The sequence below is a fragment of the Protomyctophum parallelum genome (genome assembly GCF_964188405.1).
Source record: "Protomyctophum parallelum genome assembly, chromosome: 1".
Taxonomy (NCBI): Eukaryota; Metazoa; Chordata; class Actinopteri; order Myctophiformes; family Myctophidae; genus Protomyctophum; species Protomyctophum parallelum.
The window spans coordinates 55,659,922-55,675,490 of record NC_139697.1 but is presented as its reverse complement, the minus strand read 5'-3'; the positions used below and the strand labels follow the sequence as shown (position 1 = coordinate 55,675,490).

The window sequence follows — 15,569 nt, the reverse complement described above, 5'->3', positions numbered from 1 at the left end:
ACAGAAGAAAATTACCCATTACAAAGTATAAACTGAAGAACTTCCAAAATCTTTGACACAGACACGTTCTCCGACAGAAATTGTTTGGTCTGAATAAAGAGGCATTAAAGGCCAACTTGTAGGTTAACAGCTATATTTCGGTTGTGACCATACCAAAAATAGACAATAAAAATAGATAGAAAATAGAATAAAAACATGAGATGATAAATTAATTTCAGAGAATAAATTGTTAATCTGCCCTAACTTCATTTGGACAGCTTGACTCAAACTTAACAATTTCTTCTAAACTAAACTGATTATGAAAGCATGTTAGAGATTTCTTAACCAGACATAACATTAAGTGCAGATGTGTTTTATGAGGACGGTTGACACTACTAGTATGCTTCCCTATGGAGGGTCAGTCAAGATGAAGAACGTCTGATGCGGGCGATCCAGTCTGTGAAGTGAGAAACCAGGGCATAAACGCCAGGCCTCTCAGGGCGTCCACAGCCAACCCCAAAAGACGTTACACCTGTTGGAATGTTTCAGTTGAACTGATTCAGTTGATTCAAATTTCAAGCATTTTGTTGAAGTAAATTAATTTACGTTGCAGTAAAACAAATATATATATATACTGTAAAAGCATGTTTTCCTCCAGGTCTCATATAGGTGCCATTGGATGTTGTTAAAGGGAGGAGATAGGGGGTCATTTCTTTCAGAAATAAATCTGTTTTTAGGAGCCGACCTGCACACTGTGCACAGCCGACCTGTAGTACATGCCAAATTAACCTCACTATTTTAAACACTGAGGTTTATTTATACGCAAAAGGCTATGCATTTGGACCATTATGAGTTGTGTGTGTGTGTGTGTGTGTGTGTGTGTGTGTGTATGTGTGTGTGCGTGCATGCTTGCGTGTGTGCGTGTGTTGCTAACACACCTGTTAGCAACCAGTGTCCCTTCTCTTCACACATAAGAGGACCCCCAGAGTCTCCCTAGAACACAAAACAAACCAGCAGGATCATCACGACAAAGAGGTTTACAACAAACCAGAATTCGACAAAGCAAAAATAACATAGCGAGCTACGTAGATAAGCCAGCTTAACCTAAGAAAATGCAAACAAAACTAAGTTGGTAGTGTCCATTTACAGTAACTTAACTTGACAAAGACCAGTAGTAGTGGAAAGTACATTTACGCATGTACTGTTTCCAATTTCCAGTACTTTTACTTCTAGGCCTACTTCACTACATCTGAGATCCAAATTTATACTTTTACCCCACTACAATTATTTGCAAACTTTAATTACTATTTACTTTGTAGATTTGAATGAACAAAACATACTTTAACCATTGCAGCACTATACACATTCTGTAGGAAAATAGCAGATCTACAAGCTCACAATAGTAGTGTCAACTAACAGTAACTTAACTTTGTGAGTTTGTACATATTTTCCATTTTATACATACATAGGCTACATACAAAAACTTGAAACTTTTGGTACTTTAAGTACATTTTGATGGCAATACTTTTGTACTTTTACGTACATTTGAATTCCGGACTTTTACTTGTAACTGAGTACTTCTATTGCAGTATTGGTACTTTTACTTTTGAAGTAAAAATGTAGTACTTTTTCCACCACTGACAAAGACGTCAGTGACTATCTGAGTTCAGCTACCTGGCAGGAGTCGACCCCTCCCTCAGCGTAGCCAGCACACACCATGCTGGCAGTGATGTTGTATTCAGGCAGCTGCTCCTGGCACAGCGCCCGGCTCACCAGAGGGACCGACGCCTCCTGCAACACATTAGCTGTGGAGCCTGTCGAGAACATAACAGCGTTGTGTCTTTGATATAGCATCAGTGGGTTAGCCAACATTGTCCTCGGACACTCGCTAGACTAAACTAAAATGAAATGAAAATATTTAGACTCAACTAAGAAATAATAAATTGCTCAATACTGAAAGCTACACGAGAACAAGACAACAATCTAAAAACATTGTATTTATTAATTTAAAAAATATAATCAATCTTCCTCTGTGGAGCATGAATGCACTATCAAATATCATGGCAATCAGTCAATTACCTTTCGACCCTTGTGGGTCTTCGTCGGGAATGACGAAGACCTGCAAGGGTGGAAACATTGTGACATCTTATTTATTATTTATATTAATAAACATGGTAGCTTAAGATCGGTGTGCGGACCTCCTTCCTCCTATCTGTACGGACTTTTCTGTTTGGATTCATGGGCTGTCGAGGCCAGAAAGTCCTTTTTTGCCACTCAGCAGGCATTCCTGCATAACTTCCGGGTTTGATGATGATGTCACGCGCATATACCCTCTATTTCCAATCCGTCATTTACACGTGCGAGTTAGATTGGCCTTCAGATAAAGCAGGGGGAACAGTCACGAGGGGAGCATGCATGTGCTCAGCAATCCATCTATAGCATTTTGATTTATCTTGTGTGCATTTGAAAGTTGTGACTAAATGAAAAGGATGTGGTGTCACCACCAGCAGCAGTATGTATGGGCATTACGTGGGGAGCATGAAGGTGCAAAGCTATTTCTTTGGCAATCCAGCCTATATTTTCACCGATGTTTGTGAACAAAGGTAAATGTAATCTGTTGCATTTAATGGGGATTGGGAAAGAGTCTGTAATTCTGTCAGGTCCAGGCCATGGAGATCCAAATTACAGATGTGTTTCATCTGCTCAGGGATTCATTCAGACTCAGAGCACCAGGTAAATGCAAGTAAATACAAGGTGGAATAGAAAGGCTCTGCTACTGGAATTGCATTTTAGCACAGCTGCCATTAATTCCAAGGGAAAACTAGAAAAAGTGCCCTTCTGGGCACAGGTCTCCACCAGGATTTCTTCCTCAGCCTAGTGGGAATATGCGTGCACAGTTTCATCGCAATCGGACGCTGCGTTGAGGAGTTGTGGCGATTTGTACAGCACTCCTGTGAACTTTGGAAGCCAATCTTAACCAATCAGGATGGAGTGTGAGAAATCTGAAAGACCGGTTTCGTTGAATGGCTCTAGAGAGACTGTGTACCAATTTGCGTGATGTTTGGACAAAATCTGTAGGTGTACTGTGCAAAAACTTGTTTTGCACAAAGCGGCCTCCTGGTGGCGCTATAACAGGCCGTTCTGGAAAGTTTGGGGCAGAGGTTCATCGTTGGCATCCAGGGAGTGTGTGTGCAAAATTTGGCATCGACCGGGTTGTTTTGCACAAAGCGGCCTCCTGGTGGCGCTATAACAGGCCGTTCTGGAAAGTTTGGGGCAGAGGTTCATCGTTGGCATCCAGGGAGTGTGTGTGCAAAATTTGGCATCGACCGGGTTAACGGTGGCCGAGATTAGCTGTTCACGGACACACGGACACACACACGGACGGACGGACACACGGACGGACGGAGTGCAAAACATACTCTCCCCACATGCCTTCGGCCTGGTGGAGACAATAATTGGTCATCAACACATGGTCCTAAGGCCCCCTTGTGCAACTTGAGCACTTAAACCCTCAATACTTATAGAGGGTATTATAGAATGTAAACACAATACTTTGACATTGACATACTGTGTTATATTGTATGTACAAATTCATGTTTTGACATTATACTGTTTAGACTGCTTATACATGCTTGGTTTACCTATATTCCTAGATTACTATTTCTATGCATTTGATGTATTACCTCGTGTTTGATGCAAAATGCCTATAATGTAAATTGTAAATTGATATACAAGCAGCTCATTTCAGTGAATGTTCCTCCCCAGAATAGGGATGATAGGGTTCAAGTAGTTAAATTCTTTCACCTGGTGGTGGTCTGATCAGGGAGTAGTTACAGTACACCTGGGAGCAGAACTAATCACACTGATTTAACTATTCTAACCTTGCTCGGCATCCCTCCCCCAGCCAGTGATAAAACACTTCCTTCCTGCTTCAAACCGCTGGTCGTCCTGAGGCAGGCAGATGGGCTGGATGTAATCTGGAAACAAACAAAAAACACTAATGATTTCTTGTCAAGGAAAGACTGTAGAGCAGTGGTTTCCCTGTAAATAACGTTTTCATCCAAGGCACCCCTGAATTACCACATTGTTACTATAGCAGTGAACCAAACGTAGCAGAAATAGCAGAAAACCACGTTTTCATGTCAAGGACTCCCAAAATGATACTCATTAGTCATTAGCTACTGACATTTGAAAATATATGCCAAGGACCCCCATAAGAGAAGAATTGACGGCTCTAGCAGTGATTTTCAAGCATTTTAATTTCAAGGGCCCCCGGTTTGACCTGAGTTAGGCTAATTAGGCATTTATATCTCTGAGAATTTGTATTGTAAAATCAATGTTCATTTAACTTTGAGAGTGTACAAATGGAACCAAGTCCATTTGGTTCCAAATCATCATTTATCTGCCTCAAGGACCCCTGGGGGTCCCCGGACCCCACTTTGGGAACCACTGTACTATAGCACCTTACATCTATGTCATATATACGGTATGTAAATACATAAATCTTAGATACAGTATGTGTCACATGAGGATAAAACATGAGAAAATAGTAGACCCTCTCTAGTAGTAGACTAGAGAGGGTCTGGGTCAGGCCATTCATTGAGACATTGGGTCACACATGGTGTCCTTGAGGCGTCTGGTCTGACCCCATCATGTTCACTCATTTTAGGTCTCTTACTCTCAGCAGTACTATTTTGGCCGTTCATTGCATGTCATACTGTGCAATGGAAACAAGGGTAGAATCTTGATTATGCATTTTGTCATACTGTGTGAGCTGAATTAAGTCGGCTGTCACATTGTGTGACGACATCATAACCTACAGCAGCTGTTGTAGGCTATGTCGCTGCACGTCTTGCCTTAATAAAACAATCAGATAAAGAACTAAAATGGTAAACCGCCATGATTCCTTACGAGTGAAGTTGACGGGTGTCTGTAAATGCATCATGGCGATGTCTGCCTCCTTGGTTCGCCTGTTGTAGTGTTTGTGCATGATTATCTGATCGACTTGTCGTTTCTGGACATCCGGGGAGTTGGAAGCACTGTGGGAGTGTAGACCCAACACTATAGACCAATATTTGAGATGAATATTCTTCCTGTGAAATGTGAAATGTTTTAGGAATTTAATATGAACACAATCGTTGTTTCAAGAGCATGCGCATTGTCCTGATGGTAGTGGAATAGTCTGCCTTTAAGATATAAATGTAATTTCTGTCATTTAAAGCTGCATTCCATAACTTCTTTTTTGTGAATACAAAATTCTGTTATTATTTTTGACCAATCGTTATGGTAGTGTACTAATGTAGTGTGGTTGGTCATGCAAGTGGTACTGATTGAAGCTCAAAACGCAATAAGTTGAAATATTGCCTTTTACGTGGGGGACATGGGTTCGAATCTCAGGTAGGACATTCAGATTGCAGCTTTCTTTTTTTTTTAAGATATTTTTTTGCGGCTTACGCCTTTTATTGATTTTTTAAGGGACAGAAAGTAGGCTGACAGGAAACGGGAGAGAGATGGGGGGATGACATGCGGTAAAGGCCGTGTCGGGTCCGGGAGTCGAACCCGCGGCACACCGCGACTGGATCACCAGTCCGGTGCCCAGACCGTTACGCTACGGCCTGGGCCCAGATTGCAGCTTTAAGATTTTATTTATTATGTCTATGGGTATTGCTAGGTCTATAAAGAAGAACATTTAAAAAGACAAAATAAACTGAATTTCCTTACCCAAAGACACAGTGTGCTGCAGTCACCAGCCACTCGTTGTCAATCAACGATGCGCCACAGACATGACGGTTTCTCCAGTACAGAGAAGTCATCCAGGGCCACGCCCCTTTCTGAGCATCTGTCCCATTGACCACTCTGCTATCAACTGGGGGGAAAACAAAACATATTTTAATTATTTTAAATAATCTACACTTCTCCCATTTTTGTTAAAAGCAGGAGAGGTCAAGACCATATATAAAGGACAGAAATGACATTTCTTTCGCACAGCAATTCTAGCTGGGAGATTCGACGCATTGGGAGGAAAACTGGTGCTGGAGTTTCAGTTGAATGCATCAAAGTTAATGAGAGCCGAGTGGACAAGCATATGAACAAAACAATATTGTACTGAGGTTTCTAAAATGCACCTGACTGGGCAGTATTGCTCTTTAGATACCTCAATCAAATGATAGTGTGCAGATAGTGTGACAAGATGCCTTGTCAGAAAACAAGGCATCAGAAAACATTATTTTATTTTCCTGAACTGATTATTTTAACAAGGTCGCAATTTTTGTGTATTTTCGACACACAATTGCTGTTTATTGACTATTGATTTTCCTACACCATCAGTCCACCCAGCTCTCCTGTGTTTACATGTTTGATAAATAATACACATGCGTCCAAAATGATGTGCATATAAGGTTTAATAAATCTGGCCTCTGCATTCATTTTATTACCTTCACTTTCTTTCTCTCCATTCTCACTTGTTCCTTCTCTAGGTGATCCACTGTCTCCCAGCTCCATGGAGACCAAACGAACACCACAAGCTAAACACAGGGGCTGGATTTAATTCCTCAGGATAATACAAACGTGTGACTCAGTTAAAAAATTGCAACAATTTGTATTGCTTTGTATTGTATACTTTACAGGAGTTTACATGCTCAATAATATCAGTGTAGGAAATACAGAGAATGATAATGATCTTTATTAGCACCGTAAAATGCAACTCAAAGTGCTTTACACAAAAAAGAAAGATCGTTAAATCAAGTACCGGTACATAAAATTAAGAGGACATTTAAAAAGCAAGCATAACAACTACGGTAATAAAATGAGCAGATAACTAAAAGACACTCCGAATAAATGAGCAGGAGAATAGGTAAAAATAAGCTATCGAATGAGTCATTGAGATAGGCAAGGCAAAAATTAATATAATAATAAACTTTGTTTGTATATTATGTCTTTTGTATGTGTTAAGATCTAGATAACACTCACGTTGGTTGTCACACGTCAGCGAAATCACCTGCTCACCAACACAGGTTTCACTAGTATGGAGTTGAAAATAATGCATTTTAATGTAACATATTTATATGTCTTTAAAGGAGCACTTCTCCCATTTTTAACCTTATCTTAATATAAATGGTCCTTACGAATTATAAGATAGCTCAGTTTCACACTCTGTGGCTCATTGGTGGGCTATTTGGACAGTTCCGAAATGACATCATCGATGGGGATTCCACGATAGCCTAATAGAAACTAGAAAACTTGAAAAGTAGCATGCTGAAAGAAATAGAAAATATTTGTTCTTACTTCTTGCATAATACTAATAAAATGAAATGAAATAAAGTTTAAAAATGATCAAACCTGCCTACTGATGATGTCAGTGGGAGGCAGTTATCTAAACTCTCCACAGCCCCCATTTGAGACACAGACTGCTTGACAGAAATGGAATCATCTTAAAATGAGCGTTGAAAGACCAGTTATATGAAGTGGTCCTTTGATGGTACCAAAACTGAATAACATTTTAGAAATGTACCTGACATTAAGCTCCAATGTCCCATTGTCACTGACTTTGATAGTTGCAAAGGGAGAATCACCTGCCACTGCTGAAACCACGTTTGACCTCCCTGCCCTGCAGAGTCAGAAATTATGTGAACATAAATAGGATATTTTTGGGGAAACTTTCTGATGATGTCTAATATAGTGTAACACTTATAATGCTTTAAACTATCTGGACTACACACGCTCTTACCTGTACCCCAGATAACTGCACATAAAGGGAGAAAGGCTGGTGTGCCAGGCTTGTGCGCAGACCGTGTACAGAGAGCTCTGCTGCTGAACTTGTAGACGTTCGGTGCCGTTCACTGACAACACATGGACTAAAACACACAGACTGTTACATTATGTTGTTACAATATATGTTGTTGTTATGTTATATTATAGACGTAGTAGCTTACGTGACATGACATATTACATGATTGTCATTTGAATTTTCCGCAGTAGATGAAAGACACAAGTAGGAAGGCATTGCAGGTTCACAGAACTTCACACCATACCATTGCCTGATGCCACGAACAACATTCATAGACTGAGGTGCTGCCATCTAGTGGACATGCAGGATAACTCACCACAGTCCGCCTCATCTGAAGCATCAGGACAGTCAACAACACCGTCACACTGAGCGTTACCATGGATACAGTCTCCTGCCTGACACTGGTACAGGCCTGCTGCACAGGACTCTGTATGGGCCGGGAGGCACACAATGTGAGTCATTATGCAGACTTTTTCAAATGTATAAAACTAGAATTTCAACTTTATATTGTGCCCTTCACATGTAGTAGTGGATGGCCACACATCGTAGACACACGCACACCCAGGGTAAATTGTATATGTATTGTACTGAGGCTCATAATAGGAGCGTCCCCCCCGCCTGTCCAACACAGCAGAAAGAAAAAGAAAGGGTTGGATAAAGTGTTTGTTCAGTGAAGACGTGCTGGTCTTCTAGTGTCACACTGCATGTATTTAGCAGCACTGACTTCTTACCTGCGCCGGCGACTTTCGTAAATGTATACAAAATCATTTGAAAATATGTGTTGTGACTTGTGAGGTTGTAGATCTGCAATTTTCTAATTGCCAAAGTATATATAGGCCTGCAGCCCTATAGGTCTTAAGTGGTTATGTAATAATCAAAATATACAAATACGGTAACCAGTAACTAAAGCTTTCCAAAGATTATAGTGGAGTAAAAGTACAATATTTGCCTTTGAGATGTATGTAGTACACAGAAAAGCACAATAGAGCATGCACATCCACTAACTAACGCCAGGTGCCGGGTGGAGGTAAATAATAGAAAAGAAGATAAGGTCTTTCACTCCGCACACTGGAACAAGCTCCAAAGCAAAATGTATTAAGCTTCCTTACACCATATAGTGGACCTGGTCATGCATGGTCCTATGGTGTAAGAAACCTTAATACACACAAAAAGCTTTGGAGCTAATTCCAGGGTGTGGACCTTATATTCTTTTCTCTGAAAATTGGAGTACTCCATTAAAGTTAAAAAAGTACTGTACTTGAATACATGTACTTAGTTACTTTAAACCACTGTTGATTACCATCTATTTGACTGTTGCAGATTGGAGCCTATTGGCCACCATTCATAAGTCATAAGTCATTCAACTTTCTTCTTCATTCCTGTCTGTCTGGTGCAAGAAGGATTCCAACCAGCAACTGTTTGGTTAGCAGCACATACTGTATCTAAACTCTGCTGCGGTGTTTCCAGTCTGTATAACTACCTGGTGATCCCAGGTTTAAGCCAGAGGTGAAGTTGGCGCTGAATCCTTTGCCATGTCCGGAGCTGTCAGAATAGAACCTCACTGTCATCCGATTGGTTGTGGAGATCAGGTCGGGGAAGGGTCTTTCACTGCCAGTGAACACACCTGGGTAAATTAATTGTACTTGAATATAACATTATATCTGTATCGCTTCTTCCTCTACCTGTATTGTACGTACGCTCCTTACAATCAAAGATCAAGACATTGCGGGTAAAAAAAACCTATTTCACTCACCGAGTAATTCTGAGTTGCTGTCAGAGGTCCCGTCACGGACCTCTACCGTGTCATAGGTTGCCTCCACATCAAAGTCCAGGAAGTGGAGCTGGATGTTCCAGCCTTCCCTCGCGTGAAGTGTCCACAGGCCTACAAGAACACATTTGAATACTCAAGTGGGTTCTTCTATTTGCTTTATGTAGGCTGGCGGTTTCCCCAGCACTCACTGAACACACTGGGAAGTGTTATGTCAGATTTTGTCCTGCTCACTATTGAACCATTGGATGAAATTGGTGAAGACTGGAAACACTGGACTCCACCAGCAGAGGTGTTACATACAGTAGTAGGGCAGTGATTCTCAAACTTTTTTTGGGGGGGGGGGGGGGGGTTTTATACTTTTATTGATAGGTAGAAAGTAGTGTGACAGGAAATGGGGAGAGAGATGGGGGGTGACAAGCTGCAAAGGTCGTCTGGATCAGGACTCAAACCCGCGACACGCTGTCAGGCTAGATTACCAGCGTAGGTACCTTGAACACTAGGCCAGCCCGGGCACTTCTATCGAATACCACCGCAGTAGGCATCAGTTAAAGACTATGGTTGTAATAGCCATGTTTTCTGTTGTGATGGTGCATAACTGAAGGAACATAGAGCAATATATTAAATGACATACACTTAGCTTGATTTCCATAGGAGTGTGGGTAGTTTGGGGAAGTGAATGTTGAGTTGGGCTCCCAGAGGTCAAAAGGTCCTCCACAGTCCGCTGGCCAGGGACAAACAACAAAGAACATTGGGACATTAGGTTTACAATGTAATGATGTAATTACCTAGATAGATAGATAGATAGATAGATAGATAGATAGATAGATAGATAGATAGATAGATAGATAGATAGATAGATAGATAGATAGATAGATAGATAGATAGATAGATAGATAGATAGATAGATAGATAGATCTATCCTTTATAGCCGATACAGCAGCAACCTACGTGGCATAGGAGGTGGTGTAGTGGGGATGGGGACTGGGGTAGGTTCTGGGGGACCTTCACCACAGGGACCGCCAGTCAAGCTCAGGTCATCCAGAGCAATATCGTTCCTCATCCCCCCTTTCTTCAGAGCCTCAAACACAACCTGATAGAAACACACAGTGATTCAGATTCTTTATTTTGGCAGACATGCTATATTTAAATAGAACGGTGAAGTTTATTTGAATAGCTGCACATTTCAACAAGGCAATTCAAAGTGCTTACATAAAACATTAAGCAATGGAAACAAATGAAGAACATATAGATTGAATTGGAAACACATATTCAGGAAGATTAAGAAAGGACATTTGAATACAGTTGTTCTACAGGGCCAGGAAGCTCTGCTGTACTGACCATGACCTCTGTGGTGTAGTTGAGGGTGACCTGGCCATAGTTCCAGTTATCGCCATAGTTGCCATCTTTCTGAAACACTACGGTAACCACAGGCTTGACCTGGACTTCCGCCACTGTCCTCCCAACAACCAAAACTCGGAGACGATGAACATCATCTCCAAACATGTGGTACCTGCCGTGGGACATAGAATTCCTCTAAAAGAGTCTGATCTTTAATATTCTAAACGGAATTTAAATCAAATGTGTGTGTGTATACTATGTTCTTACCAGAACTTCAGACACATGGACTGAGTGGGCAGAGTCAGTGGTAAGCAATGCATCCGGAAGCTTTTCTCCCAATTGCCAGGGCTTGGTTGAGTGACAACGTAATATCCTGAGTGTGGTCATGAATGATGAGAAGTTATGTGTTAAATAAGAAATAATATAGCATAGTAGTAGTGCTGCTGTTATACAATAGGCTAATATTGAATATGATATGATGAAATTAAAACAAATCCTACAATAACCAACCTGAGAAATTCCCTAGTGTATGGTCAAAATTTGGCCCAGTAAATGGTGGGAAGGTTGGACCGTGGGTTCGAATCCAGTCACCATCATCCTCAGGATCTTGCCTCCAGAAACACATGCCTTGTTCAAAGTTACAGTTCACTTTCTCTTCATCTGGAAACAACATACTAGTTTATATGAGCACTTATCCACTGAACACCATGGTCAGATACAGTCAGGAACACATATGTATTTATGCTTTGGGTGTTGTTTTTACTGGAGAGGTTGGTGGTGTTGGCTGTGCTGAAGGTGGCATTGAATCCTGGGAGATTGTTGAACTCGTCAGAGGAAAACTCCACAGTCGATTGGTCGGACAGCAGCCACACGGTCCCTGGGGGGGAGGAGCCTGACAACACAGCTGAAAATACAAACCTTGAGGTCACATTTAAGATGACAGTTTTGGTCAATTGGTCAGCAAATAATAGATAGTGTGATTTAGTGCAGTGGCATTTGAATTTATACTTTTACAATGGTAATGTTATGTAATGTGTGTGTTAATTTGACCATAGAATACAAACTTACTGACAAGATGTTTTGATGAACCAACACCCTCATACAGTCTCAATGTATCAGTATCCTCCTCCGTTTGAAATACATGGAAGTTCATTTTTACAGAGAGCCCTTTCTCCACTCTGAAATGAACACACACACACACACACACACACACACACACACACACACACACCCTCACACACACACACACACACACACACTCATGGTTCTCCTGACCCGGGAAGGAAAGTAGTTTCGAAATTCTTCATGACTTTTTTCCCCAGAAATTATTTTTCTATATTTGGCAAAAAATGCTATGTTTTTATTTCATTGTGAAAATAAATTGAAATAATAATTTATAAAGTTGTAGGAAATGATAAACAGTGATATAGGCTGTCAGTAATTGAACTACCTTATGATCCAGCGACAGATGGTGCTGCTGTTATAAGGAAGAGGGAAGTTTGATGAATGGAATGAGCCTGTGGGTCCAAGGAGGAGGAACTGTCCGTCACAGGTGGTGGCTGTGGACAGTTGAGTTGAGGACATGAACATTTGAATTTGTAATTCAAAATGTAATAAATATTACTATTTAAAAATAAAAATCTCAATTCCATTCACCACAGAGACTTGCTTCTTCGTCAGAACCATTGGGACAATCTTCTACTCCATCACAGAACTGAGCTGTGGCTATGCAGCTAGAGCCGTCTCCACAAGCCGTCTGGTACGGTGGACAAGTGACTGTGGGAGCTGTGAACACGGAAGAATATCATGAAACACTGCCTAAACAGTCCTTTACATTACATTTACCTTTAAATGTCCACCATCAATATCACAGGCAATCGATGTTAACATGTTTCAGGTTTCAGAGGCCTAGATAGTTGAGTTCTATTCAATTGTGCCTAGAATGGTTATGTATGATAGAGAAGTGGTAGGTATAGTGAAAAAGGATTGGGCTAAGCTCTGTTGTCATGGTTAAATTAGCTCAAACAGACTAGTTGACTTAACTTTTCTTTCCATGGTGGAGTACATATCTCTGACCTTCGGTTCCAGTCAGCCTAGATGATATGACATGACCAGAACTGCCCCCCCCCCCCTCTTTATACTCTGGAACTGACTCATGAAGTTACACTGGCCGAGTGTTACTTCCTGTATCATTTGTTTCAATTTAAAAGACCTCAGTCAGTGTTTCATTATGTTGCAGCCTTAGCCAAATGTTTTAATGTATAGTTAACAGTTCATTTAGTATTTTCCTCCCTCTCTGAAATCTGAAATTACCTTGTATACAGATTTATTTGATTGTAATAGTAGTCGATCTCTATACTCGATACTATAGACGGTGACTGCTTAATTAAGTTAATTTAGGACCTTCTAGCAGTTAATTTCGTTGTATTAAACACATTTCTTCCATGTAGCCCATGTTTGTCTCCACCAGGCCGAAGGCATGTGGGGAGAGTATGTTTTGCACTCCGTCCGTCCGCGTGTCCGTCCGTGTGTCCGTGTGTCCGTGAACAGCTAATCTCGGCCACCGTTAACCCGGTCGATGCCATATTTTGCACACACACTCCCTGGATGCCAACCATGAACCTCTGCCCCAAACTTTCCAGAACGGCCTGTTATAGCGCCACCAGGAGGCCGCTTTGTGCAAAACAAGTTTTTCGATGCCATATTTTGCACACACACTCCCTGGATGCCAACCATGAACCTCTGCCCCAAACTTTCCAGAACGGCCTGTTATAGCGCCACCAGGAGGCCGCTTTGTGCAAAACAAGTTTTTGCACAGTACACCTACAGATTTTGTCCAAACATCACGCAAATTGGTACACAGTCTCTCTAGAGCCATTCAACGAAACGGGTCTTTCAGATTTATCAGACTCCATCCTGATTGGTTAAGATTGGCTTCCAAAGTTCACAGGAGTGCTCAGTTTCAAACAAAATGCTGCAAATCATGAACACATCGCGTGATTTCCGTGAAATTGTGCACCCACATTCCCACTAGGCCGAGGACGAAATGCCACATGAACAATTTCAACTCAGCCTCAAGGTGGCGCTATAACTGGCCGAAAAGTGTTTTTACCTCCAACTGCACGGATCTGTGGATAACCTGGTGGAGACCTGTGCCCGGAAGGGCACTTTTTCTAGTTTGTAATGGGATCATCGAATTGTATGCTACCTAATAAGTATTCAAAAGTACAAATTACAAAGTACATTTTATGTTTAATATCAATGCATTGCTGTAAAATGAAAAATATCAATAATAGTTCAAATCTACAACCTGATGTAGAGGTTGTTGCTGCTACTGTAGAGGTTGTTGTTGCTACTGTTGGTTCAACTGTTGTCATCTCTTCTTGTGCTAAATAAAACAAACAAGTTCACTTCATTAGCTCTGTGCACTTCTAAAGCACACTGGAGTACATACATGCGATTTACATGTACATATTCAAAAGTACAAATTATAAAGTACATTATATTTTTAATTTAATTCAATTGCTGTATTCAAATATACAAGTACCGGTACATGTTAGTGCTGCGAAGCTCACGTGCACTCAGAATACCCTTACCTACAATTTCAGTCAAAAGTGAATGTACAAAATTTAAACAATTTAAACAATTTCAAGGGGTAGAGGTCGAGGAATCTTAATAGCCTTGTGTATGGTTTTTTTCTGTATTTATCCTGCCTAGCTGTAGTATAACCATTATGTTTTCTCAGTACTGAAAAGCACTTTGACCAAAATTTGATGTATAAAGGTAACGTTAAGTCTTATGTAGGCTACAGTGTATGCACCCAGTATACCCGAGATTAGGATACTGTCGACGTCAACCACCAAGGGTCCATTGCCAGGGTTGCGGAGGCCCGAAACCAGCTGTTCCTCTGCCTCCTTCACATCGACAGGCTGATGGAACCACAGGTTAAAGTTCACCGCCACACTACCCTTACTGCAGACAGATCAATAGATATATTGATAGATAGAATTAAATGGATAGTCACAGAACCAACCAATAACCATCTATCAGAATCAAAATAATTGCTTTACCTGAATTCCAAAACATGACATGCTTTGAAGGCGTCACCGAGAGAACTGCTACTGTACACCTCTGATACCTGAGAGCAATTATAAGCTCATTACTTCATGTTGAAATATAAGACAGAAAATGTACAGGTTAAAACATAGATTAAATCAATTTCCCAAATAATTTCTTCATTCATCAAGACAGTTTATGACATAAAAAGAAAGGAAAAATTAGGTACCGTTAGTCATCACCTCCTATAAGGATATGGTTAAACCCTAACTCTTACCAGCCGTTGGACATCAAATGCAAGGGATTTGAACTGGAGGCTGGAGGTGTTTTTGAGCTCCTCTGTAAAGACGGCTCCTTCCTTTATCACCATCCGACCACTGATGACTGCCTCGGAGGCCTCTGTATAAAGTTTCAGCATTCAAGGATTTAAAGTATTCTATTGTATTGTAAATACAATACTTTTGTATTTTGTAATTATGAATTAATTCTTTATTATTATTACATAGCCTACTGACCTTTAGGCTGCTGAATGAGTGAGAAGGCAATGATGATAAGCCCCACGCAGACCACCAGTAGTGCAGCACACACAACACTCAGCCCCACCTCCATGGACGAGCATCGCTTCTTTCCACAACCCAT

General features: G+C 41.0%; 1 protein-coding gene across 1 annotated transcript; it reads right to left on the bottom strand.

The window, feature by feature from the left end:
• Positions 1-346: 346 nt before the first annotated feature.
• On the bottom strand, positions 347-15,569 carry tmprss15 (transmembrane serine protease 15; the record flags this gene model as incomplete). The annotated part of the gene is made up of 26 exons (XM_083789744.1): positions 347-511; positions 918-972; positions 1,654-1,793; positions 3,861-3,956; positions 4,891-5,072; positions 5,701-5,845; positions 6,414-6,503; positions 6,949-6,998; positions 7,490-7,585; positions 7,706-7,817; positions 8,082-8,192; positions 9,246-9,389; positions 9,519-9,647; positions 10,168-10,257; positions 10,485-10,626; positions 10,875-11,046; positions 11,142-11,247; positions 11,385-11,534; positions 11,638-11,778; positions 11,943-12,052; positions 12,325-12,433; positions 12,531-12,659; positions 14,704-14,846; positions 14,945-15,012; positions 15,208-15,329; positions 15,446-15,569. 26 exons carry the CDS (start codon positions 15,567-15,569, stop codon positions 402-404), a joined length of 3,066 nt encoding a protein of 1,021 aa, XP_083645870.1. The 3' UTR covers positions 347-401.